The 23391-nt window shown below is 37.5% G+C and overlaps 1 protein-coding gene across 7 annotated transcripts in view; it reads left to right on the top strand.

Moving 5' to 3' along the window:
* Positions 1–23391, top strand: part of LRRC49 (leucine rich repeat containing 49) — a 148344-nt gene that overhangs the window by 78373 nt on the left and 46580 nt on the right. For 6 of the 7 annotated variants that reach the window (XM_053223797.1, XM_015071396.3, XM_015071397.3 and 3 more), the window contains 3 exons: positions 7610–7757; positions 17010–17093; positions 21597–21766. In XM_053223797.1, the coding sequence (XP_053079772.1) occupies positions 7610–7757; positions 17010–17093; positions 21597–21766 (402 nt within the window). Of the gene's footprint in view, positions 1–3917; positions 4043–7609; positions 7758–17009; positions 17094–21596; positions 21767–23391 lie in introns of those variants that run through there. The other variant, XM_053223800.1, reaches the window with a different exon arrangement.

Genomic DNA, 23391 nt, shown 5'->3' with positions numbered 1-23391 from the left:
TTCCTTTTTTACCTCTATTTACTGCAATCTGTAACTAATTTTTTGCTCTTAATTCATTTCTTTCCTTTATACTTTCCATAACGTTACCAATTATGTTGATAGTTACTAGTTATTGTAATCCTGTTAGCACCCGCCTCCCTTGCTTAAACTCCCTTGATAGGTCTTCAGTCAGTTCACATTCTCAGATCTCAATTTCTGAGTAAGAGATTGTTTCTCAGCAACTGATGTGATGGTGACATTATTTATCAATAGGAAGTATACATAGAGAAGTAGGTTTGTGGATTGAAGACGATGACTTTGTTCACTTAACAATGTAGAGAAACACACATTTGCCTTGTGTTTCAGTTTTGAACTTATCAGAAGCATCTTTGATTTTAGCTTTATGTAAACAACTATGAGGGAAGGAGAGAAGCATTTTTCAAACGTCCGGTAAACATCAGAAACTGTTCTGAGATGTTTTATATTGATGGGGAAAAAAGAATTTTGTTACTGCTAGGTGGGAAAAATTTGCAATGTTTGTTCAAGTTTATTTATACTAGTAGTGATTATTAAATTTAACGATCTCTCATTTTCATCTGCATATGCTAGCCTTTTAAAAAAATGTCTTCCCAACTGATAGTGTTTAAATGCCAATACCCCCAAACGCCATACGTAGATTCAGTGCATTCCCTATCAGTATTCCAACCGCATTTTTTGCAGAGGTATAAAAACTGCTCCTAAAATATATAGAGCCACAAAAGACCCTGAAATAGCCATAGGAATACTGAGAAGGAATAACCAAGCATCACATTTCCTGATTTCTAAGCTACAGTCATCAAAACAGTATGGTACTAGAATAAAAACAGACAAATACACCAATGGAATAGAATCGAGAGCTCAGAAATAAATCTAAGTATATCAGGTCAACCAATATGGACAAGGGAGCCAAGAATACTCAATGGAGAAAGGACAGTCTCTTTAATATTCACAGGTGAAAGAATGAAACTGGACTCCTGTCTTATACCGCTCACAAAAAATAACCCAAAATGGATTAATGACTTAAATGTAAGATCAAAACCATGAAAGTCCTAGAAGAATACACAGAAATAAACCTTCAGGACCTGTGTTTTTATTACGATTTTAAAAAAATATGATACCTAAAGCACAAGCAACAAAACAAAAAATAAACAAGTACTGCATCAAAGGAAAATCTTCTGTACAGCCAAAGAAGCTATCAATGAAGTGAACAGACAACCTATGCAATGGGAAAAATATTTGCAAACCACGTCTCTCATAAGGGATTCATATCCCAAATGTATGAAGAACTCATATAACTCGATAGCAAAAAAACAAATAACCCAATTAAAAAATGGGCAAAAGACCTGAATAGACATTTCCTCAAAGGAGATATACAAAAGGCGAACAGATACATGAAAAGATGTTCAACATCACTAGTTATTAGGGAAATGCAGATTAAAACCGTGGTTTTAATATAATGAGTTATCATTTCACACCTGTTAGAATGACCATCGTCAAAAAGAGAAGAGATAACAGATGCTGGTATGGATGTGGAGAAAAGGGAACCCTCGTGCGCTGTTGGTGGAATTGTAAATTCATACAACCACGATGAAAAACAGTAAGGAGAATTTTCACAAAGTTGAAAACAGAGCTACCATATGATCCAGCAATTCCACTTCCTGGAATAGGTCCAAAGGAAATGAAAACTAACTTGAAAAGGTATCCGCATCCCCCTGTTTATAGCAACATTGCTACAATAACCAAGCCATGGAAACAAGTTAAGTGCCCATCAGTGGATGAGTGGATAAAGAAGTTATGGTGTTGTATATATGTGAATGTTGTTCAGCCATAGGAAATGAGGGAATCCTATCATTCGTGACAACATGGATGGACCCTGAAGGCATTATATTTCACCCTAAGTGAAATAAGTCAGGCAGAGAAAGATAGTTACTGTGTGATCTCACTGATATGTGGAATCTAAAAGCAAAACCAAAACCAAGCTCACAGAAAGAGATCAGACTTGTGGTTACCAGAGGTGGAGGATGGGGGTAGGGGAGAATTGGAGGAAGAGGGTCAAAAGTCCAAACTGCCAATTATAAGATAAATTAGTACTCAGGACTAATATACAATATGATGACCACAGCTAACACTGCTGTATGACATATAGCAAAGTTATTAAGAAAGTAAAAACTATGAGTTCTCATCACCGGGAGGAAATTTTTTTTTTCTCTTTTGTTCTTTCTTTTCTTTGTATTGTATCTATATGAAAAAATGGATGTTAGCTGAAGCTATTATAGTCCTCATTTCACAATATATATAAGTCAAACCACCATGGTGATGTATGTCAATTGTTAATAAAACTGGGGGAAATTGTCTTTCTAAAATTATCTAAATATGTCTCAAAACCCATAATGAGCATATGAGTTGTGAGATTTACCTATTAGATGGTAAAGATAATCTCTAAGGTAAAAAAAATAGGAGAGGATCTTTCTACCTTGAATGGGAGGAAAACAGAAGAAATATTTAAATGTGACAATAAAAAAAGGGAACTTTAGTCTTACCATATACCTTGCCTTGACCTTAATTGTCAACATATAGGTTATTTTCTATACCATAAATATTCTATATCCCCTAGCTTTTCTTACACAGGAAGAAGGGATATTCAATATAGTGCCTGAATAAAGAAAGTACTCTTAGGCCTCAATGTTTACATTAGTTATTTGAATAGTCATCAAATTTTGATGATTCTAACATAATGATTTTAACTAGTTATGATTCTAACATAAATGATTTTAGCTAGTCTTCTCTGGGGTATCATTTAGAAAAGCGAGTATTCCCTTCTTTAAAAAATGGAAGTCCTCAGGGCGCCTGGGTGGCGCAGTCGGTTAAGCGTCCGACTTCAGCCAGGTCACCATTTCGCGGTCCGTGAGTTCGAGCCCCGCGTCAGGCTCTGGGCTGATGGCTCGGAGCCTGGAGCCTGTTTCCGATTCTGTGTCTCCCTCTCTCTCTGCCCCTCCCCCGTTCATGCTCTGTCTCTTGCTGTCCCAAAAATAAATTAAAAAAAAAAAAACGTTGAAAAAAAAATTAAAAAAAAAATGGAAGTCCTCAAAAAATTAAAAATAGAACTACCATTGAGTAATTCCACTTCTGGGTATTTATCCAAAGAAAATGAAAACACTTACTTGAAAAGATATCTGCATGTTCATTGCAGCATTATTTATAGTAGCCAAGATACGGAAACAATATAAGTGTCCATGGACAAATGAATGGATAAAGAAAATGTGGGATGGATGGATGGATGGGTGGATGGATGGACGGACAGACAGACAGACAGGGAGAGGTATATAATGGAATATTATTCAGCCATAAGATAGAACGAAATCTTGCCATTGGTGACAACATGGATAGACCTTGGGGTATAATGCTAAGTGAAATAAGTGAGACAAAGAAAGACAAATACCATATGATTTTACTTATATGTGGAATCTAAAGACAAAAACAAAAACCAACAATAAAAAAGCAAAACAGGTTCATAGATACAGAGAACAGATTGGTGGTTGCCAGAAGCAGGGGGCTGGCAGTGAGCGAAATGGGAGAAAGGAGCCGAAAGGTACAAACTTCCAGTTCTAAAATAAATTAGTCATGGGAATGTAATGTATGGCATATTGGCTCTTACTAATAATACTGTGTTGCATATTGGAAAGTTGCTAGGAGAGAAGATCTTAAAAGTTCTTACCACAAGAAAAAAATTCTGTAAAAAAGTTCTGTAACTGCGTGTAGAGATGGGCATTATACTAGATATATTGTGGTGGTCATTTCACAATTTACACAGATATTGAATCATTATGTTATATACCCGAAACTAATATAATGTATATCAATTATACCTCCATTTTTTAAAAGACCCAATCAAAATCCCAGCAAGCTGATATCAATGAATGTGTTCTAAGGTTTAAGTGGAAAAGCTAAGACCTTGAATAGCAACACAATACTGAAGAACACAGCTGGAGGACTCATACTACCCTATTTCAAGACTTATATTAAGGTACAATAATCAAGACAGTGTGGTATTGGTGAAAGAGTAGACATATATATAAGTAGAAAAGAATAGACGACCTAGAAATAGATTCACACAAATATAGTCAAGTAATCTTTGACAAATGAGCAAAGGCAATTCATTTGAGAAGGGGTAGTCTTTTCAATAGATGAGACTGGAAAAATAGGATATTTACATTTAAAAAAAGAATCTAGACGTAGACTTTATATGTTTTACAAAGTTTACTCAAAATGGATTGTAGACTTAAATATACTACACAAAGCTATAGAACTTCTAGAAGAAAATTTAGGCAACCTTGGGTTTGGTGATGAATTTTTAACGTTTATTTATTTTTGAGAGAGAGAGAGACAGAGCTCGAGCAGGAGACAAGCAGAAAGAGAGGGAGACACAGAATCTGAAGCAGGCTCCAGGCTCTCAGCTCTGAGTATGTTTCAAGTATGTTAACAAGCTATCAGCACAGAACCTGATGTGGGGCTCGATCTCATGGACTGTGAGATCACGACCTCAGCCGAAGTGGATCAGTTAACCGACTGATCCACCCAGGCGCCCTTGGTGATGAATTTTTAAATAGAATACGAAGACCATGGCACATGAAAGAGAAAATTGATAAGTTGAACATCATTAAAATTAAAAACTTCTGCCCTGTGAAGACACTTTTAAGAAAAATGAGGGGCACTTCGATGGCTCAGTCGGTTGAGCATCCCACTTCAGTTCAGGTCATGATCTCACGGTTCGTGGGTTCGAGCCCCGTGATGGGCTCTGTGCTGACAGCTCAGAGCCTGGAGCCTGCTTCGGATTCTGTGTCTCCTCCTCTCTCTGCCCCTCCCCGGCTCACCCTCTGTTTCTCCCTGTCTCTCAAAAATTAATAAATGTAAAAAAATTTTTTTTAAAAGAAAAATGAAAAGGCAAGCCACAGACTAGGAGATATATGTGCAAATCATATACCTGATAAGTTATTTGGGTATATTGGTATATATGTATATATTTATATATCCATGATATACAAAAATTAAAAACACAAGAAATAACAGGTGTTTGTGAGGATGTGGAGAAAGGGGAACCCTCCCGTACTGTTGATGGGAATGCAGCTGGTGCAGCCACTCTGGAAAACAGTATGGAGGTTCCCCAAAAAGTTAAAAATAGAAGTACCTTATGATCCAGCAATCACACTACTTTGTATTTACCCAAAAAACATGAAAGCACTAATTCAAAGGGATACATGCACCCTGATATTTATAGCAGCATTGTATACAATAGCCAAGATATGGAAGCAGCCCAAGTGTCCATCGACTGATGAATGGATAAAGAAGATGTGGTATACACACACACACACACACACACACACACACACACACACACACACAATGGGATATTATTCAGCCATAAAAAAGGAAATCTTGACATGGATGGAGCTAGAGAGTGCTATGCAAAGCGACGTAAGTCAGAGACAAACACCCTATGATTTTACTCATATGTGGAATTTAAGTAACAAAGCAAACAAGCAAAGGGAAAAAAAAATGAGAGAGAGAGGCAACCCAAGAAACATACTCTTGACTATAGAGACCAAACTGATGATTACCAGAAGGGAGGTGAGCGGGGGAATGGGTAAAATAGGTGATGGGGATTAAGGACTGCGCTTGCCGTGATGAGCACAGGGTGATGTATGGAAGTGTTGAATCACTAAATTGTACACCTGAAGCTAATATTATGCTGTATATTAACTAAATGGAATTTAAATAAAAACTTAAAAAAAAAAGATATAGAGATGGCAAATGCATATGAAAAAATGTCATCCTTTGACATTAGGAAATTGCATATTAAAACAATGAGACCTCTACACACCTATTGGAGTGACTATTATAAAAAAAAAAAAACCTGACATATGGCAAATGCTGATGAGAATGCGGAGCTGGTAGGAATGCAAGATGTTACAGCCACTTTGGAAGACAGTTCGGCAGTTTCTCATAAAGCTAAACTAGTCTCACTATATAATCCAGCAATTGCACTCTTAAGTATTTACCCAGATGAGGTGAGAACTCATGTTCACTCAAAAACCTGCAGACAAATATTTATAGCAGTTTTATTTATAATCACGAAAATCTGGGAGCAACCAAACTGTGGTACATCCAGACAATGACATATTAGTGATAAAGAGAGAGCATGTGCTGTGAAGACACAAAAAGACACGGGAGAAGCCTTTCTTTTTTAATGTTTATTTTTTTGAGGGAGAGCGTGAGTCAGGGAGGGACAGAGAGAGGGGGGACAGAAGATCCAAAGTGGGCTCTGCGCTGACAGCAGGGGGCCCAGTGTGGGGCTTGAACTCACAAACTGTGAGATTATGACCTGAACTGAAGTCGGACGCTCAACTGACTGAGCCATCCGGGTGCCCCAAGACATGCAAGAACCTTAAATGCAAATGGCTAAGTGACAGAAGTCAGTCTGAAAAGGCTATATTCTGTATGGTTCCAACTATATAACATTTGGAAAAGGCAAAAACTGTAAAGACAATAAATAGATCAGTGCCAGAGATTCAGAGAAAGAGGAGGAGGGTTGAAGTAGGGGATTTTTTTTAGGATCATGGAACTATTTTGTATGATACTTATGCATTTGTCAAAACACACAGAACTTTATAGCACAGAGTGAACCGTAATATATGCAAATGTAAAAATAATATTTAGGAGGTTAGAGGATCCAGGGAAGGAATGAATATAGACTATGACAAGAGAAGCTAACTGTATTTCAGATGTATGAACCAACCCCCCTTGAAGGGGTGAGGGGGGGAGGTGTTGACCTAAGTAACTTTGGAATGAGTATGTAAGACTAAATGCTAAAGGAATTACACATCACAGTTATACTTTAGTTAACAAAGTTGTTTCCTGTGGGGGTTCAGGTTGAAAAATGCTGATACCACTATGCATATATTCTGGAATTAAACAATTAAATAAATGGATGAGATGGTGGGAGTCAGATTTCTCCTTGTTGGAGTAGGAATTTACAGATAAGTGAGGGAAAGAGGCTAGAATGATCCTTTTGATAGTAGAATTGGGGTACATCAGTGTGATGTTTAGCCTAACATAGACATAAATGATTAAATATTATAGGTGTTTGTATACACACATGTTAATATTCACACATACATGTCCTTGCTCTGTTGGCAGAGGGCCTGAAAAAAATGACACCCCAGGAGCAAAAAGTATATCCAGCCACCAAATCTTTGGTTCCATAGCCTTCTCCAATAAAAGGAACCATGGCTCCTTTGAGAAATGGCTGATTCTAGGACTGGGGTCGAAAATACATAATACGAGTCTAGAGAATCTTTTAGTGCCAGAAAGCAAGGGATGAATTAATTAATTGTAAATAATTGTGAATTAAAATGTGCTATACTGCTACAAGATGTTAGTAACAGAAAAATGGGTGCAGAGTATATGGGAACTTTATGCTATTTTTTCAAGTTTTCTGTAAACCTAAAACTATTCTACAGTAACGTATAGTAAATAAATGAAAGTACTGTTGGAAGGTCTCACAATAATCCAGCGGTTTCTGTCTCTCCCGCAGTTTTGAAAGTGTTTGCTGTCTTGCTGACTCTTCTTCTCTCTCAGACATCACTTTTGATGGCAATCCAATAGCTCAAGAGTCATGGTACAAACACACTATCCTTCAGAATATGATGCAGCTGCGCCAGCTAGATATGAAGAGAGTTACGGTGAGAACTCTTGTGAAGCGCTTGCCAAATTGTCTTCCTTACTGTGGATTGGGAGATTGGGGTGCATGTTCTTTGCTTGAAATGCTTCTTGGTTCTAATAAACTATGTTATCATGACAATATAATTCATAATTATAAGTACAAATTTTTTTTTACCACCCGTCCCTTATTTCCAATTTCATCAAATAGCGCTGTTTAAATAACAGAAATTCACCTGAGTACATTTGAAAGATCTAATTGACTTTATTAATCAATTCATGAATTGGGCAGCATCCTCTTTAGCAAGTAGAGAGGTGCTCCCAGTGATTACAGAAAAAGAAAGGTTTTTAAAGGTAGAGAGGGAGTGGAAAAAGGGAAATTATTAGCAAGTTGTTTAGGCAAGGTCACCCCTCTGAAGGGAAGGGAAGGGAAGGGAAGGGAAGGGAAGGGAAGGGAAAGGAAGGGAAAGGAAGGGAAAGGAAGGGAAAGGAAGGGAAAGGAAGGGAAGGGGTTCATCAGTAAACTTCCTAATGCTGATGAGGAATTTCCCAGGTTAACTGGTTACAGGTTACATTTTGGGAGGGTCAAAACTATACTTAGGTTAGGTAGTAAGTCTTGGTTTACTCGCTTGGGGCCTTAACAAGTGACACTATTTTCGGTCTTCTTTCCCTCTTTCTTCTTCTTCTCCTCCTCCTCCTCCTTCTCCTTCATTCCTAACCTTTTATTTAAATTAATCATCACGACTGGTTTCCATTCTGGCTTAATACCCAACTAATAGTTTAGTTTGGAATGGATGAGTAAAAACATCATTGGTAAGTTACATAATGTAATGTTTTAAGAACGTGAGTGCCAAAGCCAGACCGCTTGAGTCTGGATCCTCGCTTGACCATATTCTAGCCAAATGACCTTTGGGGATTTACTTAACCTTTCTATATCTCATTTTCCTCAAAGTAGAATGGGAGGTCATGATTATGTCATAGAGTTGTTGTCAAGATAAAATAAAGTACTAACCCTTAGAACAGTGTGAGGCTCATAGGAAGCGTCACATCGAGCTGTTGTGTGTAATGCCATACCTCTGAGTCATTCTCTTTTATTCGTTCTATCTGCATGTTAGGTGTTTTCTATACTTAGATGTTTTAATATGGCTCCTGATCTAAGTGAAATGCTATACATGCACCTTCTAGGCATACAGTGCACATTAGCATATCATAGGTTTCAAGAAGCTCTATAACAAACTTGCCTTAATTGGTTTCGTTGCAGCCCATATTTATTCAAATATTTTCCTATCTCAGAAAACACCCATTAATGATCTCAGTTCAGTAACCCCAGAGCTAGAAAAATATCCTAAACCTCCACTTGTTTTCTGACTTCTAGACTCTGCTAATTTTAATGTGGATTTTGAGTGGTCAGCTATTCAAGTGCCAATTGACTCATTGTCTAGAATCCATTTTCACAATGTGCACATTTTACATTTCTGTCTCAGCAATATCATGGCCATCTAAGGTAGCCAGCAGATAGTTACAAGTGTTGATGAATTCGTGCATGCCAGGGGTCTTCTAGGGCTCTGCCTGTCTTTGTTCCAGCATGGAGATGAGGTTCTTTGTCCTTAGTTTCTTCAGATCTATCCTGCGAACAGTTTCATACTTTTACCCTTATCTCCATGTCTTTCTTAATTGAACATCTTTGGTACTTACAATTGCTCTTCCTGGTGAGATTGAGATGTTTGGGGTATGAAATGATGCTAACTCATTTGTATAAATTAGTACTTAATTATATATTATGTTTCTCATAGTGAATTTCTGTCAGTCTTGCCTACCCAACTAATGTATACAATCCTTAAGGACAGAAGCCATTCTTCCTCCTTGCTCGATACATACAGATTGTCTATATACATGTTTATTTCCTTTCCTTCTCTATCTCACACAATGCTGAGAATGTAGTAGTATGCAATAAAGTCCCGACTGAGTGAAATTTATCTACTTTCATTCCTGAAATAAAGGAGAATAATGCTATATATAATCATTGTCTTTGTGCATTCCCTTGGGTTGTGTTTGCCTGGTGAGGAAATGAGAGAAAATCACCTGGGATGGGAGCAGGGCCAACTGTTCTGCTAAATACAGAGCAGCGATCCTTGTACATCTCCTCCTTCATGGTTTAATTTGAGAAATAAAAAAAATTAATGTCTTACTAAAAGCTTTCTTTGAGGTATAATTGGCATAAAATTAATTGTACATATTAACTATACAGGTTGATAAATTTCAACATGTATATCACCTGTGAAACATCACCACAGCTAAGCTTATTAATAATTCGCCACCCAGAAAAGTTTCCCAATGCCCCTTTGTTATCCCTCCTTTCCACCCCTCCCCACCCCACGGGAAAGGACCTGTGCTTTAATAAAATAATCTTTTTGCATCAAAGACATCTCAAGAAATCTTTCTTGGCCTTTGGCTCCGGACCCCACCACCATTCCAAAACCCAATCATAGTGAAGACAGGTTATAATGCAAAATGCCAAGCTAGAAAAGATATGTTGATAGATATATATATGTACACACACACACACACACAGCACAATAATATTGGAGGATAAAGCACCCTTGTGTCTGCCAGAGAAATAGGAAAAGTTCCAAAGGAGAAAATACTTGATGTGGGCTTGGAGAGTGGTCAAGAAGAAGAGGATGTATCTGTGGAGAGTGTGCAGGGAGGGTGGAGGCATGCATAATGCAGAGACTTATATCACAAGAAAGAGATTAGCTTCTTTTGTTTCTGGACATAACAGGAAGCTCTTGAAGAGTTTAAAGTGGTTAAATTACAATTGCCTATTAAAAAGAGGGTCTGCCTTGGTAGCAGCCCAGGGGATGAATTGGGAAGGATAGGATGGGTGGGATGAGAAACGGAGATTAGTTACAGTGAGAGCTTCCAGGGGTCTGACCCAGAAGAATGGCATAAGATAATATGAGGTCAGGAGACATAATGTGAGTTGATGGCCTCAGGTCCTATTTTGCTTTTGTTATCTCTGTCAAGAAGAAAGGCTTATAGTCTGTTAAGAGTAGAAATAAATATTAATAGGAAGAAAGCAAAGCCTCGGATAGGTGAATAGATAAGCTTGATCTAGAGCAAGCTATCTGGAAAGGATCTGATAGTAAATATTTCAGGCTTTGGGAGCTATATAGTCTCTGTTGAACACTACGAAACTCATTGTAGTGTGAAAGAAGGCATAGACATTACATAAATGAATGAGCATGCCTCTGTTCCAATAAAACTTTATCTACAAAAATAGGTGACAGGCTGGATTTGGTCTGTGGGCTGGAGTTTGCCAGTCCTTGATCTACAGAACTGAATAAATATAGTGAATAAATAATTACTAGAAAGAATCTTTCTTTCTTTGAAAGAAACAGTGTAGAATAGTAAAACAGCTTCACGGTAGGATGAACTGATCTGTCTTTTTATCATAAAGGGAAAGAATATAAATTTCACAAATTGTGACAGTAAACTTGATGTTGAATACGAAGGAAATCTAAATTGGATTATTGGAGGAGTTGTCAGTACTAAAGGCATTGGTCACTAGGAGGCAGCAGTGGTTCACTAAAAACAATTCGTGCCAGACAAATTAATTTTCTATTTCAGATATTGTAAATCGGCTCTCTCCGAGAAGTGTTCCAGTGTTTTGCTATTTCAGCCAAGCTTTTGACAAAGTCTTTTATGGTATTGCTTTGAGTAAGTTGTATGACGACAGCACAGTCAAGTGAATTTGGGATTCCAGCGTCCCTACAACACAGGAAGCAGTGGATTAAGGCCAGCCTGTAGAAGAATCTGTACTGGTGTGCCTTGAGGCTTTTTCCTCAGGCCCTTTCGATTCAATATATAAATATTTTTTAAATGTTTATGTATTTTTGAGAGGGAGAGAGAGACAGAATGTGAGCAGGGGAGCGGCGGAAAGAGAGGGAGACACAATTCAAAGCAGGCTCCAGGCTCTGAGCTGTCAACACAGCGCTCAACACAGAGACTCGAACCCATGAGCCACGAGATCATGACCTGAGCTGAATTTGGACACCCAACCAACTGAGTCGCCCAGGCACCCCTGATTCAATATTTTTGTTAATGACTAGATGAGAATATTTCTGTTTTTCTGAGAAAGTATATAATTGACAGGAACTAGAGAACTTGGAGATCCTGATATACTGGTTAATCGAATCACAATTCCAAAGTAGCTCAATAATCTAGAACAGGGTTTGGCAAACAACAGCCTGTGGGCCAAATCTATTCTGCAGACTATTTCTGAGCAGGTCTCGGGCTAAGAGATGGTTTATAGATTTTTTTTTAAAGCATTGTATTTTTAAAAAATAAAAGAAAAACCATGCGTGATAGAGATCTCACGTGGCTCACGAAGCCTGAAATATTTACTATTTGACTCTTTCCAGAAAAAATTTGCTGACCTCTAGTGTAGAAAAATAAGCATAATTTAACAAGACAAAAATAGATAAATCGAAAATCCTGGACTTTACTCCATAACAACAAATAATCCCCAGCACAAATGCAGAGTTACGTGAGATGAGACTCAGCAAATTGAGTTACTTGTGAGATGTGATCATTAGAAGTAAATATGGTTTAAAACAATATCATTTATAGAAACAATTCAGAAAAATGGAGACAGTAGTCCCCATTTTTTCTTTAATGATCAGATTTCACCTGAACTATTAGTTTTAGGGGGTGACAACGAACTAGAGTATGTCCAGAGAACCTGGCACAACTCATTGACAGAGGGGAGCCATAAGGAAGATATTACAGTGGTCTTCAAATATTTTCACAACTGTCCATAAAAAAAGAGAATAGACACATTTTGGGGGCCTAGAACAAGGACAATCGTATGGACAATTCTAGGAGGCAGAATTTTCTCCTTTTAATTTCTAAGGCAGTGTTTTTCTAACACAGGCACTATTCTCAGAATTCTGAAACAGACACGACTTCATAATTTCTAAAGTTTTCACTTCAGACCCACATTTATTGGCTTAATATGACCTTGTTTACAGTTTGCTCTCCAAGAATTGGAACAGCCTTATCTGAGACAAAAGTGAGTTTTCTGTTTTGGTAGCCATTACTGACACTTGCCAATACGTTCTGATTCTCCTCCTCTTTTTGACAGGTGGAAGCATTGCCCTTAACTTAGGTGTGGTTGTGCAACTTGCTTTGGCCAATGAAGTGTGAGCAGAAGTAATGTATATAATTTTCAGGCAGAAGCATTTAAAAGCCGATGTATGATTTTCACTGCTTTTCTCCTGTGGTGGTCATTGTGGACGCATGTATTGAGTTGAAGATGCCATCAGATCACAGCACCCAGGAATACTTAGGCAGTACATGGAGGGCAATTGTAGTGTTCTTTGAACCATCAAGAAGTAAGCTTTTGGGGCGCCTGGGTGGCGCAGTCGGTTAAGCGTCCAACTTCAGCCAGGTCACGATCTCGCAGTCTGTGAGTTCGAGCCCCGCGTCAGGCTCTGGGCTGATGGCTCAGAGCCTGGAGCCTGTTTCCAATTCTGTGTCTCCCTCTCTCTCTGCCCCTCCCCTGTTCATGCTCTGTCTCTCTCTGTCCCAAAAATAAATAAACGTTGAAAAAAAAAAAAAAAAGAAGTTAGCTTTTGTCTGGGCACCTGGGTGGCTCAGCCAGTTAAGCGTCTCACTCTTGATTTCAGCTCAGGTCATGATCTCACAGTTTGTGAGCTCGAGCCCTGCGTGGGGCTCTGTGCTGGCAGTGCAGAGCCTGCTTGAGATTCTCTCTCTCCCTTTCTCTCTGCCCCTCCCCTGCATGCTCTCTCTGTCTCAAAATAAATAAACTTAAAAAAAAAAAAAGAAGTAAGCTTTTGTCATAAGCTCCTATAACTTTTGAAGTTGTTACGGCAGCGTAACCTAGCCTATTCTGCCTCCCCTCCCCGCTAACATTTAAGAGCTAATATCCCTGGGCCAAGAGAAGTCAGGTGACCTGGCTTCCAGCCTTCACTCTGACATTAACTATGACCTAGAAAAATCAGTTTTCTCTGTTAAGAAAAAGGTTGTTTAAATGAAAAATATCTCTTGTAGACAAAAACTCTGATTTTAAAGTCTGTTTTAATATTTGTTGGAGTCAAGGAAGTAATGTCTTTTATAACTAACTATTCTAAAGTGTATGGTTAAAAACCCACATTGCCACGTATTTTTCTAAATTCCACATAATAAATTACTGCCTATATTAGGACCACTATTATTTATTGGAGCAAAACTTCTCATGTAAAATATGCATTGTTTAGAGCCTTAATAGTCTGCTAACAGAGTATAATCTAAGTTATCAAACACCTATTAAATCACAGTACTTCTTAATTAATTTGAAGTCATTTCTATATTTTATCTGCATGACAGACTGAAGTAAGGAAAAAAGTATATATTTTTTGGTCCCAGATAGATCCTTTTCCTTTGCTATATAAAGGATATGGCTTTGATCCCAGACATTGAACTATTATCATGAAGATGCTAGAATTTTACAGTTTTTTCCTTCTTACCAACAGATTTATAGCTTATCTTTACAATTAGAGGTTTATTTTTGTTTCCAAGTTTAGTTACTCTATAATTATTTGGGCTGAAATATAGTCATCAGATGTATAAATTCCTTAAAACACTCAATATTTGAGTTGATTTGGCATGTATCCAGTTTTCTTAGGTTTAGCCTTCCTTTTAAAGTCCTACTGCCTTTAATAGAAGCTCAAATTCTTTTTGAAAATCTGATGAAATCATCTGTTAAGTATGTGTAATACGTGATCCATACAGTTTCCAGTACTATTTGAAATCGGCTCTTTGAATTACCAATCTGTTTCTAGTTCACATTTTATAGATGAATCAACAATTGAACATCAATATAGTTTGCTCTTTTAAAAAGTTTGTTCTGAAACAGGTTATACTTAATAGGTTCCAAATCAGTATTTACTGAACCAAAGAGTTTAATTGTTAATCCAGCTATTTTGGGAAGCTAGGAATCAAGCTTCTGAATTTCCTATTCACTATATTTCTCCTCATAACCACTATTCAGCCTTCAAACACCAAGAATAACTATTTTCCATATTGTAAAAGACTTCAAATTCACCAAAAGTCACATTCAATTTCCATTCCCTTTAAAACAATTAAACCATATAGCAGATTACTACTGAACTTTAATAGCTTTCATATCTTTCTAAAATCAGTAAAATACATTTAAATGTGTTCTTATTATAAAAAATACTACAAATTCCATTTCTCACAAGACATGGCTTCTGATCCTGATCCTGACTTTGTCACTATCCTTGTGACCTTGTATAAATTACTAACCTTCTCAGAATATTCAGTTCTTCATTTCTAAAATTAGAGTGTTCCAATGGATGCATTTCTGGTTTTCTTTTTAGCTCCGTGATAATTTTTCTTTGTGCATTTTTTATATACCTCTTTAGTCTAGGTCTTTTCTTTCTTTTCAAAAGTATTTATAATGGCTCACCCCCCAGAATACATTTTCATGGCCTCTTTCACCTTCCTTACTTCTAACATAATATATGTACTGATCAGGATAGGCTAGATTATACTGTAGTAACAATTTCTCTGACCTGAGTGGATTAAAGCAACAAGGTTGATTTCATGCTCATACTGCCTGTCTGCCCATAGTATGTGGTCTGGGAACTTTGCTCTGTGTTGTCCTCGTTCCAGCACCAAGGCCTTCAAAGTACCCACCATGTGGAGCTTTACAGATCCGATAGCAGAGGTGAGAGAGAGAACAGCTATGCCATTCACGGTCTTTGAAATCTTCCTCCAGAAGTAAACACATGTTACTTTTGTTCATATGACATTGGTCAAAGGAGGCCACATAACCGCACCTAACTTTCAAGGGACAAGAATTGCTATCATACAGTATGGCCTGGACGTGGAAAGACACAGGAATACTTGGTCAACAGCTCTTGGGACTATCTGTCATGTTTTAAATCACACACCGACTTCTGGTAGGGGTGGAAATCAATACTACATTTATGGAGGGCAGTTTGTCAACGTATCAAGAGCCCTAGAAAAAGGTGTCTTCCATTTGATTTAGTGGTCCTGGTTTTAGGAAATTATTGAACAGATCTATGAAGATGTATATTTAATAATTAATTCTTCAAACATATATTTATTGGCTATCCTGACTGTGTCAGGAGCTGACATGGTCCATACCTTCAAAGAGCTTTTGGGGTAGGACAGGAGAGAGAGAGTAGCAGAAATAATTAAAATGGAACTGGTTAAGTCCTATTGTGGGGGAAGATACGGTTCTATGAAGGTATATGGGAAAATTTTTTCTGACTTGTTTTCCAGTTGCCTGATTCTCTTTAGCTGTGTACAATTTGCTCTTCAACTCCCTTCCACTGGATTTTTTCATTTCACTTTCTGTATGTTTTCATTTCTGAAAGAGGAATCAAATGTGCTAAATTACTTTTTGTAGTTTCTATCTCTGAAGATATTTTCAAGCTTGTCTTTTCAGAAGGAATTGTTTTCTCAAATTGTGACATCATCTTGAACACCTGCAAATCTTTTGATACTAAAATTTAAAGTTACATGGTTATAATTTGCAAAATGTGATAATCTTTAGGGGGAAAAAAGCCCATGACCCACATTGTGTATACATATAATATAGTGAACATTATAAGGTGACACAGAAACGACAAGATGTGATTTACCATGTTGGAATTGTGGCCGATTTTAAAAATTTTTTCTAAACCATAATGTTATTTTGTAGTTTTTAGAATTTAAGAAGTTAGACTGGCCAAATCAACTTAAAGAAAGTAAAAGTAATGTATTAATGGAGAATAATTTTATTAATATTTAGTATGGAGAGTTTTAAAAGGCTTTCACACTTGTTTTATTATTTAAAAAGCTCTGATTTACATCCATAGATCAAATAAAAGTTGTGAGAAGTGTAATGCTGGTCATTTTTATCTTCATAGTAGAAAGATTTTAAGTCTTTCTATGTGAAACTGTAGTGCATGGCTCTTGAGAAAAAACTGTGTAAACCTGCTCCCCCTTTCTTCTTGCTCTTTTCATTCTGTTTTCTTTCATGTATTAGCTAGGCTCAACTCACATCAACAATTGGGAGTAGAGTTAAGAACATAGTTTTTTTTACAATTGGGAAGGAAGCAGAAAACGAGACATTTTTCCACGAGCAAGTCGTACGCTTCTCACAAAGAGAACCAGGCTTGCCGAACCCAAGAAATAAAGGTTAAGTACTTCATAACACTTGTCAACACTTTTTCTTTTAGGAAGAAGAAAGGCGTATGGCATCTGTTGTAGCCAAAAAAGAGGAAGAGAAGAAGCGGGAAAGTCATAAACAATCCTTGCTGAAGGTACTTTCTCGAACGAGTGCATGCATGTGTGTGCCCGCACACTCACCTACGCCGAAACTAGCTAGCTAGTCAGCTGAAAGAGCAGTTTCCACATTTGGTAAAGTTTTCATTCCTATCAGTAGAATGTTTTTAACACTTGCCCTGAAAACTTTTAGCAGTTACCTATAAATAAACCTGTGCTTCTGAATTGCGACATAATGTACAGTATAAAACACATGCAAAAGCTAGACATTTTAAAAGGAAGAGATGGAAAATAGAGCACAAGCTACAGTTGTTTTCCACACCAGTGCATCACCCTGTGTGTCCCTGCCATGTGGGCTTCATTTCAGAAGACAGTGTTAATAGACCACTGTCTTTACTGAGCTATTTTAATGAGCTCTGATACATGGGTTTCTTTTGTGATAATTGCTTCTTACATTTAAAAACTTTCTCTACTAGCCTCTCTTCTGTAGAGGTGGTAAAGATTTTGAGGATTTAGGCATTAAAATTTGTTTTAAACTAGATTTAGATAATTTAGCATATCAGATAAATTTTCCTTAAATAAAATGCTTCCTCTTAAAATATTTTACATTCGCATCACAGAAGTATGATGAATGAAGACAGCTTACAGTTTGCAGCCTGGATCATGCTCATCCTCTTCTAAAATTAAAGATATCACGCTGGTTATCATTACTCAGTCTTGTCTAATGTGGGTGCTTTTCTTTTTAAAAATGAAAATGCCGTTTAGAATTCAAAAAATGACTAGTAGGGATACAAAGTTGTACAAAATAAACTTAGGAAACAAGGGAACTTATTGGGGCGATGGAAATGTGGGTCTCGATAGGGGTATGGGTTACACAGGTGTATGCATTTGTCAAAAATGATCAAGGGGTATGCTTGAATCAATATGTCTTACTCTATGAAAACTACTCCGAAATTCACAAAAAAGAAAACCAACTTGGTCCCAACCCTCTGGGCTCAAGCCTACTACTTCAAAAGTGTTTAGAACTCTTACCCATTGTGCTACAATTTTCTCACTTGCTGTTGTTTCTAACCTCCTGACACCTCCCCAACTTTTATGTTTCCCCTCATCCCATCAATTAGATGTACCTAAGCCCTCTCTTGACATCTCTGTCATATTGATTTTAGCCAATAGGATATTAGTCTTAACTATTTTGGAATATTTCTAAGGGTTGGCCAAAAAGACACTTTGGTTTATAGGAAATATAGTTGTAGGCGATATTTTTTCAATGTGTAGGAGCAAGATTTACCATTGCCAGATGATACTATTGGTAAACTTTTGGAATAGTTCATTTACAAAAAGTAGCAGAGTTGATTCTTGAACAAGATGAGTTTGAACCACACATGTGCACTTATTACATGTATTTTTTTCAATAAATACAATACAGTACTGTAAATGGATTTTCTATTCCTTATTATTTTCTTAATAACATTTTATTTTCTCTAACTTAATTTATTATATGAATACAGTATATAACACATATAACATACAGAGTATCTGTTAATCAACTGTTTATGTTATCAGGAAGGTTTCCAGCCAACAGTAGGCTGTTAGTAGTTACGTTTTTGAGGAGTCCAAAGTTCTATGCAGATTGTCAGCACTCCTAACCCAACCCCTATGTTGCTCAAGGATCAACTATATTTCCTATTGTACAGCTGCTGCTTTCAGATACATAAGTGAATGAATGAATAAATGAATAAAAATACATAAGTAAATAAATAAAGCTCTCGGACCAAAAGTACATTTTTGTTTGAGCACTGGAGAATGGAAAGGAAGAAAAACAAAGAAGCTCCATTGGCAATTTAGCTTCTAAAGGCACCATTGTACGTTGAGCCTTACAACTTACAAGTTGAGGCAACAAATTGCACTTGACTCCACCTTTGCACTAAAATGTTTTTCTTATATACCCAATTCAGATGCTTTCCACTGTCGGCATTTTTGGAAATGTGCCATTAAATATTTAGCCAATGTGGTTTTTACACGTTTGTGAAATTTTTATAAAAACTTAAAAAAAAAAAGAATGCTTCGCTTGAAGTCACCAAATAGGACTCTTTAATTATGAGAGTTATTTAGCTTTAAAATTTTTTAGTTAGGGGAAAAGCATGGGAAATCCAGAGATCTGGATTCTACCCCTAGCTCAGATTTGAGATCACAGTACCAAAGACCCTCAGCATTTGCTGGCTATTGTTTATGCGACAACACCTATTGATCGTTAAGAAAAGTGGGTGGGTGGTTATGAAGGGACCAGAAGAGTTCATTGACACGTATCTTCTGCCTTGTTGCTTTTCTATCTTTCTGGTTTCTTTGCAACCTTGGAAATAAATGGAAGTGATGGTTACAGGATATACTGGTGTGGAATTGCTTGGATTATGAAGAATAGACTCAAGTGACAAAAGCTGAAATTTGGAATCTTCTAAAATAATTGCCACCTTAACACGGACTTGGCAATATATTGCTATCTAGCTGTAGAGACATGTCTGTAATTGATATGCCAAATGCATCCATGATCTTCGAGCAGAAGATTTTCCTTGGGGACCCCCTCTTCTGCCTTGCAGAATCTCTGGCCTTTCTCTTGCTTTTTCTCTTGCACCAGATACCTAGAGCCCTTATGTGGCCCCCTGGCCAGCCAGTGACCCCCACCTGACCCCAGGCTGCACTCCTGTTTTAAAATATGTCTTCCTCCTCTTCCTGGCCCCAGTACTCTTAGTCATCCATTGTCTTAGTCAACCTGGTGTTGATCTAATCTCAATGATCCAAATAAAGGAACTTTAACTTTGGGGTAGGTATAGGAAAGTGTTTGTATTTTCAGGGTATCTTATAAATTTGTTAACATACTCACTGGTATAGAGATATTGTGTATCTCTTTTCTAAACATAGCTATATCTGCCTCATTAAGAATATTTCTTTCCACCAACTACCAGTCAGCCAGGAAACCAAATGCATGGAGCCAGCGTGACAGCCATCTGCCATTATTAACTCACTGCCCCTGGCTCTTTCAAAGTAGCTTGATACTGAGTAAAAATGACACTACTTAGATTAAGAATTGGGTTGTATCAGTTATCCATGAATAACTGAAATAGAATTCCTTAGGGTAGGATGCCGTTAATACAGATTTGGAAAAAAAAATTTTTTTGACAGTAGAATAGCAGATTCCTACTTGCTTTAGACAAGGGGGATACACATAAAATGCCCCAAAGTCTCAGAAGTATACACATATTAAGCATAACCCATTTAACGATATAGACAAACTTGAAATGCCATGCAACAGAGAAAGAACCCATGCTAAAAACATTTTTAAACACAGCACTTCTAAAAAGTTTAGTTTTAATTAAGCTTTGTTATCAGTTTTCATTCCTACCCAGTGCCATTTTTCCATGCTAAAATTTTAGATCTCCAAATATAGGCAAAGAGATGGAACAAAAAATGTATTATTCTACATGTACATATTCCCTGAGGAAATGGGCAAAGAATTTTCCTAACAGCCCTCACCGACTCCAGAGGCAGCAGGTGAGAAGTCAGTATCACACAGCTGACTGGATGAGCGTGCTCTCAGTAAAGAGGAAAGGGGAAGTGTCTAGTTTTAGCACTCTGACCATATCGACATGCCATTTAAAAATGTTAACTTTTGATAATGGAGACTTTACCAGAGTAGTGATTATTTTCTTTATCAACTTAATACAAGCTGAGTAGAAACATTGCAACCTGGCACATTTTCCTTCCGGACCAGTAGCCTTAACAACAACTGGGAGCTTTTAGAAATGCAAATTCTCAAGCCCCACCTCAAACACACTAAATCTGAAAGGCGTGAGAACCCGCAGTTGGTGGGTTAAGAAGTTCTCCAGGTGGTTTCAGGCACGCTAGGTAAAGTATGAAAACCACTCTACTAAGACATCCATTGCAGATACTGAATTACTTCTTTCCTATTCCTCTGGGATGGTAGTAGTTACCTAGAAATATTTCAACCTAGTACAATTTCTTTTAGTGGTCTTTATGTACTTCTTCATTTTCAGACATTGTAATTCATGCTGTGAAGCTTGGAACACTGACCAATCCCCCCTTCTTCTCCCCACCTCTCAACCAAGATTATTGCATCGTAGTAGTCTGAATTATTAGGTAGGAAAATTAAAATATTATTAGTTTTCTTCTCACTACGTTGAAACACAGAGGCATATAAATTTCTGTCCAATTAAAATCTCAGATAACAAGTATAAAAACTTCTGCCAAATTAAACTTTCAGATAGCTAATTTTCGTATCTCCAATGGGAGTAATTATTGTTTGTGTGTAATTTTTTCTCTTTAAGGATGACAGACCACGGTTGAGATGTTTGAATGCACAGGGTAAATAAGGCCGCCGTACTTGTAGGAGCCTATTTGCAGCTACGTATAAGGAGTAAGACTCCTTTAAAAAGTGTGATAAGTAGTACAGACAACTTGCTTCAGGGATACTCGCCTGCTGCAAAAATTGCTTTATATAATTCTTGTCACAATAAACTTCTTCATAGGAGAAGAAAAGGTTAACAATTAACAACGTAGCTCGAAAGTGGGACTTGCAACAGCATCGAACACCCAACATTGCTACAAATCAAGATACAAAAGTTTCTGACTCTCCTTCTCAGGACCCCTCTCAGCTCCATGGAAGCGCCGTCGTCTCTGCATTTCCAGAGGAAACAGGGTATGAATGGTATTCTTTCCAGGTACCAGTGTCTTTGGGGAACTGAGTTTGGAGCAGAAATGGGGAACTATTTCACATATAACCATTTAAAAATAGTTATCTTAAGAAAGCCTCCTAAGATTAGAAATTTAAATTTATTTATTTTTACATTTATTTATTTTTGAGAGACAGAGAGAGACAGAGTGTGAGCCGGGGAGGGGCAGAGAGAGAGGGGGACAGAATCCAAGGCAGGCCCCGGGTTCCGAGCTGTCAGCACAGAGCCCAACGTGGGGCTCGAACCCACGAACCGTGAGATCGTGACCTGAGCCGAAGTCGCACGCTCAGCCGACTGAGCCACCCAGGCGCCCCTAGAAGTTTAAATTTAAAAGTGAAGGTAGATATACTGAAAATATAAACTGACCCCTAATTAAAACACACACACACACACACACACACAGACACACACACACAGACACACACACACACACACACACACACACACACACACACTTCAGTACTTTACTATTTTTCATAGGAAAAAAACCCCAGATTTCATCCCTCATCATCGGACACTAATTTGACGGTGCCTCAGGGCCTTTCAGATCTGTTACTTCCCATCTCAGAGCCTTGCTGCTACAAACAGCTGTGTTGTCCCCTGCCACTACTTCCCTGCCCTGCTTCCCTCCCCCTGCCCTGGCTAATGCCAGCCTGCCAGTTTTAAAGTTAAACCTCACGTCCCCGGAAAGCCTTCCCTGACTACCCCCTGGAGACTAGACTAGATCAGATACGCCTCTTATCTCTCTCAGTACTGTGCACTCCCCCCTTCTCAGCACTTAACATAACCATGATTAAATAACTAGTGGGTAATTAGTTGTTTCCTGTCTTCCCTACTAGAGTATAACTTGAAGAGGAAAAGAATCCTGATTCCCATTGCTGATGGTCTTGACCCAGCAGCCAGCACAAGACCTTACTCCTAACTAATAGTATTAAGCAATTTTGGCATAAAATCTGAATAGTTACTCCAGTTGTGTTCTATAATACCGATCTATCCCAGTGCCTTACAGCCTCTTTTCTTCTGTGACATAGGTGCCACATAATTACATATCCCCTGGTTTGTGAGCAAATCTGAGTACATTATGTAGATTTTACATATTTCTCTTCCTCTTAAGAAAGCATATTGGAATCAAGTAAATGCGAGGGATATAAAGCATATTTATGTGTATAGTTTATTTATAATTTTAAAAATGTATGTAACTTAAAAATAAAGCCTGAAAGTCAAAGATAGAATGCATACCAATTTGATTTCATTTGATGAAGCTCTATTACCTAATGACCTTAACCAAATTACGAAGCACACTTCAAACTGAATGTGATGTAGCTTTTCTTTTGAGTTTTCAGGTCATATTCTATAAACTTTTTCATACACAAAGAATGCCATGAAGAAAATAATTTAAGAGGCATTAGACTAACATTTTGGAAGTTTTCCGGAGTTAAAGAGTGTGACATATATTTAGACAAATATACTTCAAAAATGTTAGTTATAGGATTAATTTATATTGATCCGTGTACTTACTTTAGCTCACGTGGGTATCATATCCACATGCAGAGCCTCTCAGCCCTTTCAGCTAGCAAAATAAAGCAATAAG

This window comes from Acinonyx jubatus, chromosome B3, assembly GCF_027475565.1.
Source record: "Acinonyx jubatus isolate Ajub_Pintada_27869175 chromosome B3, VMU_Ajub_asm_v1.0, whole genome shotgun sequence".
Lineage (NCBI taxonomy): Eukaryota > Metazoa > Chordata > Mammalia > Carnivora > Felidae > Acinonyx > Acinonyx jubatus.
This window is presented reverse-complemented; position numbering and strand designations above follow the sequence as displayed.